The 13470-nt window shown below is 37.2% G+C and overlaps 1 protein-coding gene across 1 annotated transcript in view; it reads left to right on the top strand.

Annotated features, from left to right (window-relative positions):
- Positions 1 to 12951, top strand: part of LOC104164886 (general transcription factor IIH subunit 2) — a 13086-nt gene extending 135 nt beyond the window's left edge. The window contains exons 2-15 of the mRNA XM_009704362.1: positions 36 to 113; positions 812 to 848; positions 1465 to 1551; positions 2393 to 2443; positions 2921 to 2975; positions 3797 to 3902; positions 4923 to 5013; positions 5179 to 5266; positions 5825 to 5932; positions 7132 to 7195; positions 8084 to 8187; positions 11180 to 11282; positions 11976 to 12015; positions 12832 to 12951. Coding sequence (XP_009702664.1) covers positions 36 to 113; positions 812 to 848; positions 1465 to 1551; positions 2393 to 2443; positions 2921 to 2975; positions 3797 to 3902; positions 4923 to 5013; positions 5179 to 5266; positions 5825 to 5932; positions 7132 to 7195; positions 8084 to 8187; positions 11180 to 11282; positions 11976 to 12015; positions 12832 to 12951 — 1132 coding nt within the window. The remainder of the gene's footprint in view (positions 1 to 35; positions 114 to 811; positions 849 to 1464; positions 1552 to 2392; positions 2444 to 2920; positions 2976 to 3796; positions 3903 to 4922; positions 5014 to 5178; positions 5267 to 5824; positions 5933 to 7131; positions 7196 to 8083; positions 8188 to 11179; positions 11283 to 11975; positions 12016 to 12831) is intronic.
- The last annotated feature ends 519 nt before the right edge of the window (positions 12952 to 13470 follow it).

Consider the following 13470-nt stretch of genomic DNA (forward strand, 5'->3'; position numbering starts at 1 on the left):
CTCCCTTCTGCTTAATAACAGTCTGTTTTGCGTAGGGAAATTCTGAAAGAAGATGAATCCGGATCGCTGAAAGCGACCATCGAGGACAATCTTTTCAAAGCAAAGAGGAAAAGGTATTATGTGTTGCCACGAGCCTTCGAATAGTACTGGTTTGGTCAGCTGTAGGGACTTAATCATTCTGAAACTGGGTGCTCTACATTGAGTAAGCATATTGACGCGTGTGCAACGTATTTCTGTGGATTTACCCTTTCAGAGCTCCAGATACTTGCATCTTGTCTGCTACGTATTAATTGTACTAGAAAAAATAGTAAAATTTATTTTTAATCCTAAGACTGGATGTATATATGCTAGGTACCGCAGATTTATGCTAGCTAAGGAGTTGAAGTCTCGATCCAATGAAACATGGTGCAAAGTACTACAACTGCAACTTGCACTGCTTAGAGAAAATCCTTCCTTTTTTTTTTTTTATATACAAATCATGCTTCCACCTGGGTTTTGGTATCATGGCACCAGATTTGTGTTTCAAATTGTCAGAAAAATTGCTGGATAATATCTAGATTTGTTTTATTTTGGATTATGTTAAAATATTCAAATTTGGATAAAATGTTAAAGTTCTGTTAAACCTGGTAGTTAGAAATAGTTTTTGTTTGTCTTCTGAGAGTCACGAAATGTGTTTGTAGGTGAATTGTAAACAAGTGTCTGTTTGTTACTGCTTCACATTTGCTGGAAGTCTAGTATCGGATTTGTTCCAGACTTTTGTTTGAGGGACGATTCATTCATTTGCATCTTAAATCTTTTTGTGTTTTGTTAGACTCTATGAACACCATGGACAAGTTCGACTTGGAATGGTATGTTAATGTCTTAACCCTTGTCTGTCCTGAGTCCAAAACTACTTGAACGGAGGTGGTATGCCCAGTCTGAAATACGTTTTTGCTGACTTAATGTGCTTAAGACCAAAGCTTGCGTTTTCCACCTTTTTTTTTTTTTAAAACATTCTTTGTTCATTGGCAGTGTGGGATGTGAAGCATGAGTATTCAGAGGTGGAGGTTTGGCATGTTCGCTGTATCAGGATATGTTTTGCAACAGCAGTTAAATCACACACACTTGCACTGTCGATTTTTCTTCGTGTGAAAAATAGGCATAATGTAAGTGAATTGTAAATAACAACATTACTTTGTACAACACTGAGCACTTCAGATGAAGAGGTGAAAGTGCAAACTATGCATATTTTTTAGGTTATGAAAGGAAAAGAGCAGTGTGAATTTTCAAGATAGTCTTTTTCATTTTGAAGGACAAGTGGAAAAAATTAATTACTCTTTCACTTGCTGTTGATTGCATAGCTCAGTATGCTGAAATTTCCCTGTTTGAGGGAGGAAGTAGTTGCTTTTTTAAGTAAATGGAATAACGAACAGTTAATTTAAATACCTGTTCTGCGAGTGACTATAACTTATGGTGAAAATGCAGATGCGTCACCTTTACGTGGTTGTTGATGGATCAAGAACTATGGAAGACCAAGATTTAAAACCAAACAGACTTACTTGCACTTTAAAGGTATTTTTGTATTCAAAACTTTTCTCTTATCAATCCACTGTTTCTCTGTAAACCAGTTCCATTTTGCATTTAAAAGAAAGGTGGTCTCCTGTGACTCATCTCTTCTCTCATCCCTATTTTTTTCCCCTTGTTTCTGTTGCTAGTCTGTAATTTTCCTGGGTTTTGTATAGTAAAATCTGTGTGACATTAGTTTGCCTTGCACGAGTGCTTCTGTATGGTAAAAACACTTTGTAAGGACATATTATGGAAAGCCAAATTGTAAAAACTATGTGGAAATTAAGCTGAAGTGTTACCGGTAATAAAGAATGAAAGAAGGAAAAAAAATAAGCTTTCATTACATGTCTAGAAATTTTTTTTTCTTACACTTATGTTCTGATGAATTCTGGTTGGAATGGATGCTAGACAGGAGTTGAATTGGATTGCTGCTTCAGACTGTGGAGGACCTGAACTGTATATCTTGTACTATATGATGTTCTCCAACAACACTAAGATTTAAAGTCCTGTTTTTTGATGATTTTGTACGGATTAGTGCTTTTTAGTGTATTGTAAACCTCCATTTGAACGAACAGTAACTTAGAACTTTAACATGTGAAGTGAATAAAATGAGTGACTCGTTTCTGGAATTTACATTGCACTGGTAACATGGAAGGAAGGAGAAGGATGGAAGGAGTAGGGTGAAAGGAGAATGGAAAGGAAGGGCTCATTCCTCCCCCCCCCCTTTTTTTTTTTCCCCAACTTTTTTTGTTTTAAATAATACCAGATGTTTTGCAAGCAATACATACTTAATGCATGTGGAATAAAACTGTATTTAGTTTTTAATGGTCTTAACTTTTCTTTATAGTTATTGGAATATTTTGTTGAAGAGTACTTTGATCAAAATCCTATTAGTCAGGTATGTACAACCATGCAAGAAATAAGTGACTGAAAACTATTTTAAAAGTTAGTTTTAGTTTTAACGCTATCTAGTAAAATGTTTTCAGTTGATGTATTCCTTCCCATCCCTTCCTCATCAGTCTGGTGAAATTCTTGTTTCAGCCTGAACTAATGAAAATAAGAATACGTCTATTCCCTTTTTCCTAAACATAAATTCTAACACAGAAGACTTGATCTATTTTTTTTTTCTCCAGGCATTTAGAATTTTAGAAGATTTATTTTTGTATCTTGTGGCAAAAGTACTGGAAATACAGGAATGTATGTTAACTGATGTATAGTGTTATGCTGCTGTTGTTACACTTACAAGAAAATTTGAATAGTTAAGTAATGCTGATCCATAAAGAAGTATTAGGCAAAATATAACAAAAATGTAAATCAACTTATTTTTAAACTTGCTAAGAAAAGTTTTGCCTTTTTCCCCTCCCCCCTTCTCCAGATTGGCTTAATTGTAACTAAGAGTAAAAGAGCTGAAAAAATGACAGAACTTTCAGGTAGGAGCGTATTATATTTTTTTACATTGGAGATGTTTTCATCTCTTGCATTGATGTTTTAAGTTCTACCTGGATGACGCTGCTGAAAGTGAAGTAGCATTAACACAGTATTTTTAGTTTAAAAGAGAAGTTATTGCAAGTTATCTGAAACCAGAGTCTCTCTTTTGATCTGGTTTGATCTCGAATTGTTGTCACTTGCGTGTTCCTGATCAAATCTTACCCAGATTGGAACTAAAATATGTTTTGTTTCCCCTGTAGTTAATTTCTCACCCTATTGGTTAATTTTGTATTTTATGACATCTGTGTGTTCTGTGCGATCTGATCAGATATTAAGAAGCAAGGTTTCTCTGGTTCCTGCTTTCTATCACTAGCAATCCGTGTGGCTTCAGAGATGAAGTCTTAGTTTTTTCTCTTTATTCACCTGTAAAACTGGACTAACTTTATTGAGGAATTTGAGGATCAATCAATCCTTGAACAGTACTTTGAGGATAAAAGAGGAAACAAAATTCTGTTTCTGCTGAAACACTTAGTGGGACACTTCACAGTCATGTTCAATGCTTAATGATACGCAACAGTGATTTTATTCTTTTTGCCTTCTTAAAGTTTCTAACAGTTGACGTAGAGTAAATGTCTTTCTGTTAATATATTTTTTTTATTGTTTTCTGCTTTCTGATCAAGAGGTCATTTTCTAAGGAGAAACACAGTTACAAGTCACAGTTTGAAAACTGTTGTTGTACACATACACTTCATTAAATATGCAGTTTAAATATTTCAGTTCTTTTAACTTGTTATTTCAGGTGAATTGTTTTTTTCACTTACAGGTAACTCAAAAAAGCACATAACTGCTCTGAAGAAAGCAGTGGATATGAACTGCAGTGGAGAGCCGTCTCTATATAATTCCCTAAGTTTGGCCATGCAGACTTTGAAGTTAGTATATACATGGAGTTTTTTGTTTTCTTTGTTTTCCGTAGTCAGTATAATGCTGATTGTGAATTTTTGAAGGGGCAAAGACAGTATTTTTTACAGGTAGCATCTTGCATTGTGCTGACTTGAGTCTTTAAAAGGCAGCTTTATGTCCTCTTACAATATAAACTGTTAAGAAGTTAAATATGCTAGTAGTGCAGAAGTTAATTTTCTAACATAAGGTGCCTCTATTTAGAGCTGTGCTGCTTATAAAAAGCAACAATATTTTAAAACGAAGTAAGTGATCTTTTGTTGCATATGAATATGGTGAAAGACCCTGCAATTGTTTTTTACTAGAGGGCTAAGGTATGAGAGAGGGCAGAGTTAGGGGTTAGTAATGATAAGAGAACAGGAAAAGAAACAGCATTGAATCACAATAACCTAGTGGGAGTTTTGGTATACTTTAGAAAGGTAAATTTTCAGGTAGGATAGATATAAAGAACTTTTTTGCCATGTGAGGTATTGAGATGGGATAAACACTTGTGGAAGTCTGGTTTAACAAATAATTATAGCTAGAAACACTAACAGAACAAAGCTAATGTTCAATGTCATAAAAAATTATTTTGAGTAGTTGGAAGAGAGTTTACCATTAAGAACTAAAAGACAATAGTTACAAGTAATGGATTTACACCTATAAACTGATTAGAGATTTTTATTTTAGAAGTCAGGAAGGCTTACTGCAGTGTTGCTAGTTGGAAGGTGAATTTTACCCAGCAGAGTATGAATAAGGTACAAGGATAACTTAAGCATTAGAGCAAACAATCAGATGATGACGCAATCAGATACTGTATTTTAGATACTGGAAAGAGTTGGCTTTTGGAAGGTGAAATTCTCGTGCTCAGAGAAGGATCTTACCACAGTTTTATAATTTCTAGGAGACTTCTATCATGTCATCTTCTGACTTTAATACGTTACAGTCCTTGGAAACTTTAGTGTACAAGTAGCTTAGTGTACAGAAATAAATTAACTATATACTTTCTTTAGGCATATGCCAGGACATACAAGCAGAGAGGTCTTGATAGTCTTCAGCAGTCTAACGACATGTGATCCAGCCAACATCTATGATCTAATTAAGGTACAGCAGTGAAGTTTGACTACTACATTGAACATCCAAACCATTAGACTAAAACCAGACAGTTGCAGTGTCATCACCAGTTAATTTTAATTTGAAACTTTGAACCTTTTTACTGTTTTCTTTTCTGCATATGAATTTGAGTATGCTTTCTTTTTCCATTTGAAGTGTTTAAAAGCAGTTAAGATCAGAGTATCTGTCATCGGCCTAAGTGCTGAAGTCCGAGTTTGTACAGTACTTGCCCGAGAAACTGGTGGTATGTATCTGAAGTTCAATAGTTGTGCAACTAATACAAATTTAAAATAGAAATTAAGTAACTGATTTGTTATATATTCATTAATGCATTTTTATATTTAAGGATTAATATTCTGTTGTGCTGGCAGAAGATTTAAGGGTTTCCCAAATCCACAAAATACACAGTATTTAGTGAGATTATTATCAGCTGAAGTTGCATCTCTAGAGAGAAGCAATATTTTAAAACCTAGTGTTCCACATATAGAGCTATGTGATGTGGAACTTAATTAATGTAACGTGTTGATATCAATTACTACAGTAGTAACTCTTACAATATCATTACTACAGTGTAATGTTGCAGAAAGAGCTGTGAGCCTTCATATCTAATTAAACATTCTGGTGTTATTAATTTTAAAACTTGTCATTTTCAGTAGCGTTAACAGGACTGTTTTTTAGGAACAGGGTGGGCTAAATTGTTTGGTTTTTTTTTACTTCAGTGGTTTTCTGTCATTTGGAGAATATATCTGTATTCTTATCTGCTCATAATCTGAAGAGCAGTGTGTTTCTTTCTTCATGACAGGAACATACCGCATTATTTTAGATGAAAGTCATTATAAGGAACTGCTGATGCATCATGTTAGTCCTCCACCTGCTGGTTCAAGTTCTGAGTGCTCCCTTATTCGAATGGGTAGGATATGGTTTTGTTAAAGTCCTAACACAACATTTGCAAATCTTGACTTTGTCTTTCTTTGCATTTTCTGTGTTAAAGCCAGACAAATAGTTAAAAGCAGAATAAAGGCATTGCACTTTTTTTTTCACTTTTATTTGCTAAATAGATACCAATTTTCTTGGTGTTGTTCCTGCAAAGTAGTCAGCTCTTAAATAAAGTTAAGAATTAAAACAAGACAAATTACTCAACTGCGGTTAGAAACAATAAAGTGGAAGGATATTGCTTGTATAGTAATAGCTATAAATGTAATACTTAGAAATGAAGGATGAAAAACTATTTTGTTTATTCCTCTGTGTTTTGGTTTTTTTCCCACAGAAGGCAACTGTTATAAGTTTAATTGACTGTAAGAGCCATCTGTTTGGCCATATAGTACATGTTCATTAGGAGCACTGTTGTGGTGTTTTTTCAACAAATGGATTGGGTTCCTTTTCTTCTCCTGATGTATTTCTCAATAAATTTAAGTTTGGAATTAAACCAGAATAGGAACTCTAATGCCATGAATTAGAGCATTGATTTCTTGCTTTTATCCAGCTGTTTTCACAGATAAGAATGTATGTATTTTTATGTGTGGATTTAAATTCTGAAGAGAGTTACCTGTTACAGGTAAAGCCTGAGCAGCAGTCGGAAAAATTAACTGCCCACTTCACGTGAGCTGTGCAAAATAAGTGGTAGAAAGAATGTTATCTGTTACAGCCTCCGTAAAGTGGTACAGTCTCATCTGTCACATGCTGCACTTGGAAGGTGAATATATGCTTGGCATCTGCATATAAAAATATTTTCCCCTTAATTAGAAGCCATTGTTCAAGTGAATATTCATATAGCACTCTTTCTGCTTTCCTACCATTGCGCATAATTTTCTTTTTAGCTGTTCTTCAAAAATGAGGTTCCAGTGAGCTTCAGTTAATACGAAGTCTATGGAAAGATTTCTTCCAGTTGGGGGAAATACAATGAGGGAATTCGTTGGTGGATGTAGTTAGAGACCTTCAGGAAGAATTTGATACCTAGTAAGAGTGTATTACTTCTCCTGTAATAACAAACAAACAAAAAAAGAGGCAGGCCTTCATATTTAGAATCTTTGAATTTCTCCATTCAGGTAAGAAACGGAAAGATTACTTGCTTTTTTTAAAACTGGTCATAAGGAATGTTTTTCTCTTCAGGTTTTCCTCAGCACACTATTGCTTCTCTATCTGATCAAGATGCAAAACCATCCTTTAGCATGGCGTAAGTAGAGTTGATTGAATTCAATGAGCTGATTAGAATTCAATCAATATTAGACATATTTTGAAAATCTGCTTGTCAGTGAAAATACTGCAAAATAACACGAAAAAAATAGTAAGTAATGTCTTGTGACTTCTCAGTAGAAATTTTGTTTTCATTTGCATATCCAGTATGTGGCCGTAGTTACCTCTGTTAAATATGCTTTTTAAAATTTACATTTAGAATTTTTTGAAGGTAATAAATGGCTTTTAGTTGTGTTGTGCACTAGTTAGAACACAAGGGTGCTACAAGATATTAGTAGTTACTACCAATTTTACTTGCATTGCTTGGTTCAACTATTTTTATCACTGTAAAGACAATTATGAGGATGAATGGTATTATCTGGAATAAAGTATTTTTTATCTATTTACTAATGCAACTTTAAAGGCAAGTTTACAATGGAGGCCTCATTTGATTAGTGTACCAGTGCTGTTCTCAGTGAAAGGAATCATAGTTTTCAGGGATGATAGGGAAGTCTCAATTTTCAGAAGGAAACAGTATCTGCTGTTTGAAAGAATAAGTACTAATGTGCATCCTAACGTCGATACAGAATATTTGTGTGTGTGTGAGTAGAAATACTAATGCTGTTACCTTTGATAACTTTATTTTTGTAAAGATATAGTGACTCCTTTATGTGGGAAAATTTGGTCTTTGTTCTGTTTCTGTGGGAAGATGTGGTTACTGATGTCTGACCATATGAATTGCTTTCTGACACTTCTGTAGATATGGAACTGTTCCATGGAAGCTCCTGAAACTTTTTAAAATACTTGTTGTGAGAACCGTGTGGTATTTGTAGTTATGTAGTATTGTGGTGTTGTCTTTTAGGTTTTAAAGTACTTCTCTTTACTCTAGGCAATTGGAAAACAACAGTGAGCCCGGTCTTACACTGGGTGGATATTTCTGTCCCCAGTGCAGAGCCAAATACTGTGAACTTCCTGTGGAATGCAAAATCTGTGGTGAGTAGCAAGAAAAGGTGAGCAGATGAATTACGGGTTAGTGGTATGAGAGTTAAGGGATAGAAAAATTCAGCTGTACTTAGGAAATAAAAGGCAGCTTTGCTTTAAGAAGCCTGCATTCCTCTGTTCTGGGATGTCACCTTCATACAAGGGACTTTCAGAACAATACCTGTAACAGTAAAGCTGTTTCATATTCTCTAGTATAATGTTATAAACTAAAAGCCTTAAAGCAGAGAGGGGAAGAAGGGTGATTCACATATGAGTAATAATTTCCACAAGAATTGTGACTTAACAGACACACCAGTGTTTCAGACTCCTCAGTGCAGGGCCATGAAGATAAAAAGTGCTTTGGAGTAAAAGGACAGAAGGACCCCTCACCTCCAGGAGTATGTTGATGAAAAGTTTCGAAGTTGAACCCAAGGGCAGGCTGCACAGTGAGACATGAAAGGCTATAGAGTTGTAAATGGAAGGCCTTCGGTCTTGCAAATGTTATTGGACTGTACAAGCAGTGGTCCCTCCCCACACCTCTTAATGAGGGCGGGACGGAGGATTAGCATTTTTAATAGTGTTAGTATTATGCGAGCAACAGCTGTCCTCCTGTCGCAGATGGAGTGATGCACTTCACTCGTAAGAGAGAAGTAGCAATATTTTCAAAACAGCGCTTCAACAAAGCTTGATAGTAAATGCATCAGTGGTTTAACAAGATTGATCATTTGCTGCATAGAGGACATGGTCAGACAAAACTGTCAAGGAGACCCCCCTGTTGAGTCATGAGGTTCAGAAAGGACCCTGTTGCTTTCTAGACTTCTTCTCAGGGAGGAGTCTGGGTGCAGCTAGATCCAGACTTAGTCCCAGACTTGGTCAGCAGTTTATTTCTGAAGGATTCTATGTGCATGTACAATCCTTTAACAATCCTTTATATCACTGTCATGAATATGATTTTTTACACAGCTTTGGTTTAGCAGCAATTTAGGATTTATTAATATTTTTGCACAAGATTAGGGTCTGTAACTTAATTATCAGCCAATTTAACAAAAAGATTCGATAGAATTTCTTAAAATCAAAATTAGTTAGTTAAAGGTTTGACAATAGCAAGATCACCCAAAACTTACAGCAGGGTTGCACACACAGACAGAGGTTAAATCAAGTCAACACGCACACAGACCAACAGTTCTGAATCAAATTGTACACACACACACACACACGGAGGGGTTAACCTGTGATTAAAGTTACCCTTCTCATGAGTTTCATGAATTACTTTATTTGCTGGCATTCATCAATGGATGGTCAGCGAACCTCATGAAATCAGGCCTTTGAGTCCTCACAAAGTCATCAACAAACTTTCAGTCCTGGCAAAATCTGCCCTGAGAGGGGGCCCTAGCTCAAGGACATAGTGGGTCACACAGCCTGCTGTGGTCCCACATTGCTCAAAGGGTCTCACTTTGGATTGCTCTTTATAGGATCTTGAGGTGATTGGCTTTGACCAGTATTTTCTGTTATGCTCACAATTTGTGCTAGTTCATTCTGGTATATAATGCAGGCAGAAGATGGCCCAGGTCTGACCAGGGAGTGCCTGATGCCTCATCCCCAGGCTACTGTATTTGCAACCAACATAACAGCACAATGGGAGCATGTAAGGCTTATTCTGAAATGTCAGAGTGGCCTGAGGAGGGGGCTGCATCACCACACCTCCTGTCAGCTGCTACAGGCATATGACTAAAATGTGATATGTATTATCAAGATGCCAGTATTTGACAAGAGGATAAAATAATTCTAGGGTTACCTTGTCGTAGTTTAGTTTCAGTGTTTTCATAGCGGCATGAGTTTCATTTCAGCAAGGTTATAGTTAACAGGAGAAATCCTATGTTACCAGAAACAGATCCTGCACAGCTGCAGCTGTCAGCAGAACAAGAGCTCAGAAGTTTACACTGCATGTGAGTAAGCGATGAATAAGTTTGTGCCAGCCCGTGCCCGAGCTAACCTGTTGTCATGGTTTAACCCCAGCTGGCATCTAAGCCCCACACAGCCACTCACTCGCTCCCCACCCCTGGGTGGGGTGGGGGAGAGAATCGAAAGGGTAAAAGTGAGAAAACTTGTGAGTTGGGATAAAGACAGTTTAATAGGTAAAGCAAAAGCCATGCATACAAGCCAGGCAAAGTAAGGAATTCATTCACTGTTTCCCGTCAGCAGGCGGGTGTTCAACCATCTCCAGCAAAGCAGAGCTCCATCACGTGTAACTGTTACTTGGGAAGACAAATGCCATCACTCTGAATGTCCTCCCCCTTCCGCCTTCTTTCCACAGCTTTTATTGCAGAGCACTTCATACGGTATGGAATATCCCTTTGGTCGTTTGGGGTCAGCTGTCCCAGCTGTGTCCCCTTGCACACACCCTGCCTACTCGCTGGCAGGGCAGTGTGAGAAGCAGAAGAGGCCTTGACTCTGTAAGCATAGCCGCATACCAGCTACAAAGACATTTAACTATGTCCCAACCAAAACCAGCAGACCTTTGTTAGCTGAAACAGGGCTATGGCATGGCTTCAGCAGTACTATAGCAGGCTGCAGGAGAGCTTTGTAGTTGGGCACCTTTTTAACTGGTGATGTGAAACAGCAGAACAATTGTTACCAAGGGGGAGTTGTACACTTAGATTTAATTGGAAGATTTTTCTATGGTTGCATTTTGTTTATGGCACAAGAATGAAAAATTAGCGCTAAATTTACAACTGTGCATTATAAATGTACTTCTAAAGACTGAGTTAAACCTTTTATTTAGAAATTTGGGCAATTTGCTTGTTCTTTTTATTTGGGTTTAATTCTGGAAAGAATTACAGGTTCAGATTATGGAAGCTAATGAACAAATCATTTTTTGTTCTTTAATTTTTAAAAGCTCTGAACCACTGAGAATTAAAAAATCTTCCTTTTTGCTTTGTTTCATACAGAAAAGCTTTTCAGTAAGTCCTCTCTTGTAATAATTTTTATGTGTCTTTATTTGCAGGTCTTACATTAGTATCTGCACCTCACCTGGCTCGGTCTTACCATCACTTGTTTCCTTTGGATGCCTTTCAGGAAGTTCCCTTGGAAGAATATCAGGGGGAACGGTATGCAATCATATTTGTGATAATGAGTGTACTTGTGGACCCTGTAATTTTTTTGTCATGAAAGTAAGAGTAGCTGGCAGCAGCTTCTTTGCTGGTGGAGACACTGCTAAATGGGCATTTTGGGGCACCTCTGGCAATAAGAAATATTTGTAGTTCCCATCACCTCCCATGTGAAGACAGGCTGAGAGAGTTGGGGTTGTTCAGCCTGGAGAAGAGAGGGCTCTGGGCAGACCTTAGAGCAGCCTTCCAGTACCTAAAGGGACCTATAAGTAAGCTGGGGACGGACTTTTTATAAGGGCATGGAGTGATGGGACAAGGGACAATGCCTTAAACTGAAAGAGGGAAGATTTAGGTTAGATATCAGGAAGCAATTCCATGGTGAGGGTGGTGAGGCCCTGGCACAGGTTGTCCAGAGAAGTTGTGGCTGCCCCATCCCTGGAAGTGTTCGGGGCCAGGCTGGGTGGGGCTTTGAGCAACCTGGTCTGGTGGAAGGTGTCCCTGCCCATGGCAGGGGGGTTGGAACTACATGATCTTTAAGATCCTTTCCAACCAAACTATTCTATGATTCTGTGATCTGTATGTTATGCTCAATAGCTGAAATAATTGTCATAATTGTTACTATGTATGAGATTAGACCCAGTTTTATACAATTTGACTTTTATTTTCAGTTAAAATACACTATTTTGCTTTTAGGTATTGTCAAGGCTGCCAGGGAGAAATGAAAGATCAAAATGTAAGTACGTTGAACTGCATTGGAATTTTCATTGAGGCGTGTCAGAAGTAGAGGTGATCCTTTAGTATAGTCTTCTAAAGACCAGAAAAATATTTGTGGAAGTTTATCTCACGGTTAACTAGAGTTCTTTGTTACAGAGTCATACCTTTTAGACTGCAAAGTCTGTAAGAGTATGGGAAGGGATTTCCTAGAGAGTTTTATAAATAAGCCCCAAAATACGTCAAATGACTCAAAAATGCCCCAAATGACCCCAAAATAACCCCCAAATAAGGCCAGAGTGCCCCAAAATGGCCCAGGATAACCACCAAATGACACCAAAGCACCCCACAATACCCAGTCCCCCCAAAATGCCGACAAATCACCCCCAAATGTCCAAAATAACCCCAAACTGCTCCAAACCACCCCAATCACCCTAAAATGCCCCAAAACAACCTGAATTGCTCCCAAATAACTCCAAAACAACCTGAATTGCTCCCAAATAACCCCAAACACCCCAGAATGCCCTGATTCATGCCAAAACACCCAAAATACCCTGTATCCCCCCAAAACTCTCAAATCCTGCCCAAAAAAACCCCAAATTACCCCAAATCTACCCAACTGCCACAGATGACCCCAAAATGCCCTGAATTGTCCCAAATGCCCCTCAAGCTCAAACCTTTGGACATGCTTGCTGTTAGAAACTTTAATTCAGTAGGGTTTCTGTGATGTTAGCAATGTAGTCTATTTACACTGTCTTGGCACAACTGTTGCCTTGGTGTAGTGTTGTGATCATAATTTTTTTCTAATTTGACTTGTTTTTCTATCTTTTCTATGCAGGTTTACATATGTAAAGTGTGTCAGAATGCATTTTGCATGGAATGTGATTTGTTTGTTCATGATTCTCTGCACTGCTGTCCTGGCTGTATTCACGAGCACCCTGCTCCCATATCTGTATGATGCCGTCTCTTCTTAGAAATTCTCCTATCTCTGTCATTTTTGCATAAATCTATTTTGTTTATTCAGCCATAGCTTTCACTGAGGCACCAGTGAGTGCCTCAAGAAGGACCTAGATGTTTACAGAAGGATGAACGCTGGCTTGGGAGCAAACTTCAGTTTTTAGCTAATGTATTAATGATTTTATTACTGTTAATATATTCTTGAATTATCTATATCTGATTTATTTTCTTTGTTCTTGTCTGCAGAACTCTGGCTTTTTCTGAATGTTATTGTGAGTAACACGTATATTTGTAAATGTGAAAGTAATAAAACTGTTTTGTATGATAATGTGGTGATTCATCTTTGTTTCATTATTTGTTCAAAAAGGAAGCCCTGAAAATATATTTTATATATCGATTGTTATAAACTCTTGGTTTTGGTGGATGGTGGAGTTCTATAAATCAAAATATTTTTGGTAAGAATTTAACAAAGATGTTTTTGAGCAATTAGTTGGGGAACATTTCAAATACTAATTTCAAG

Source organism: Cariama cristata, unplaced genomic scaffold (genome assembly GCF_000690535.1).
Source record: "Cariama cristata isolate BGI_N322 unplaced genomic scaffold, ASM69053v1 scaffold15847, whole genome shotgun sequence".
NCBI lineage: Eukaryota > Metazoa > Chordata > Aves > Cariamiformes > Cariamidae > Cariama > Cariama cristata.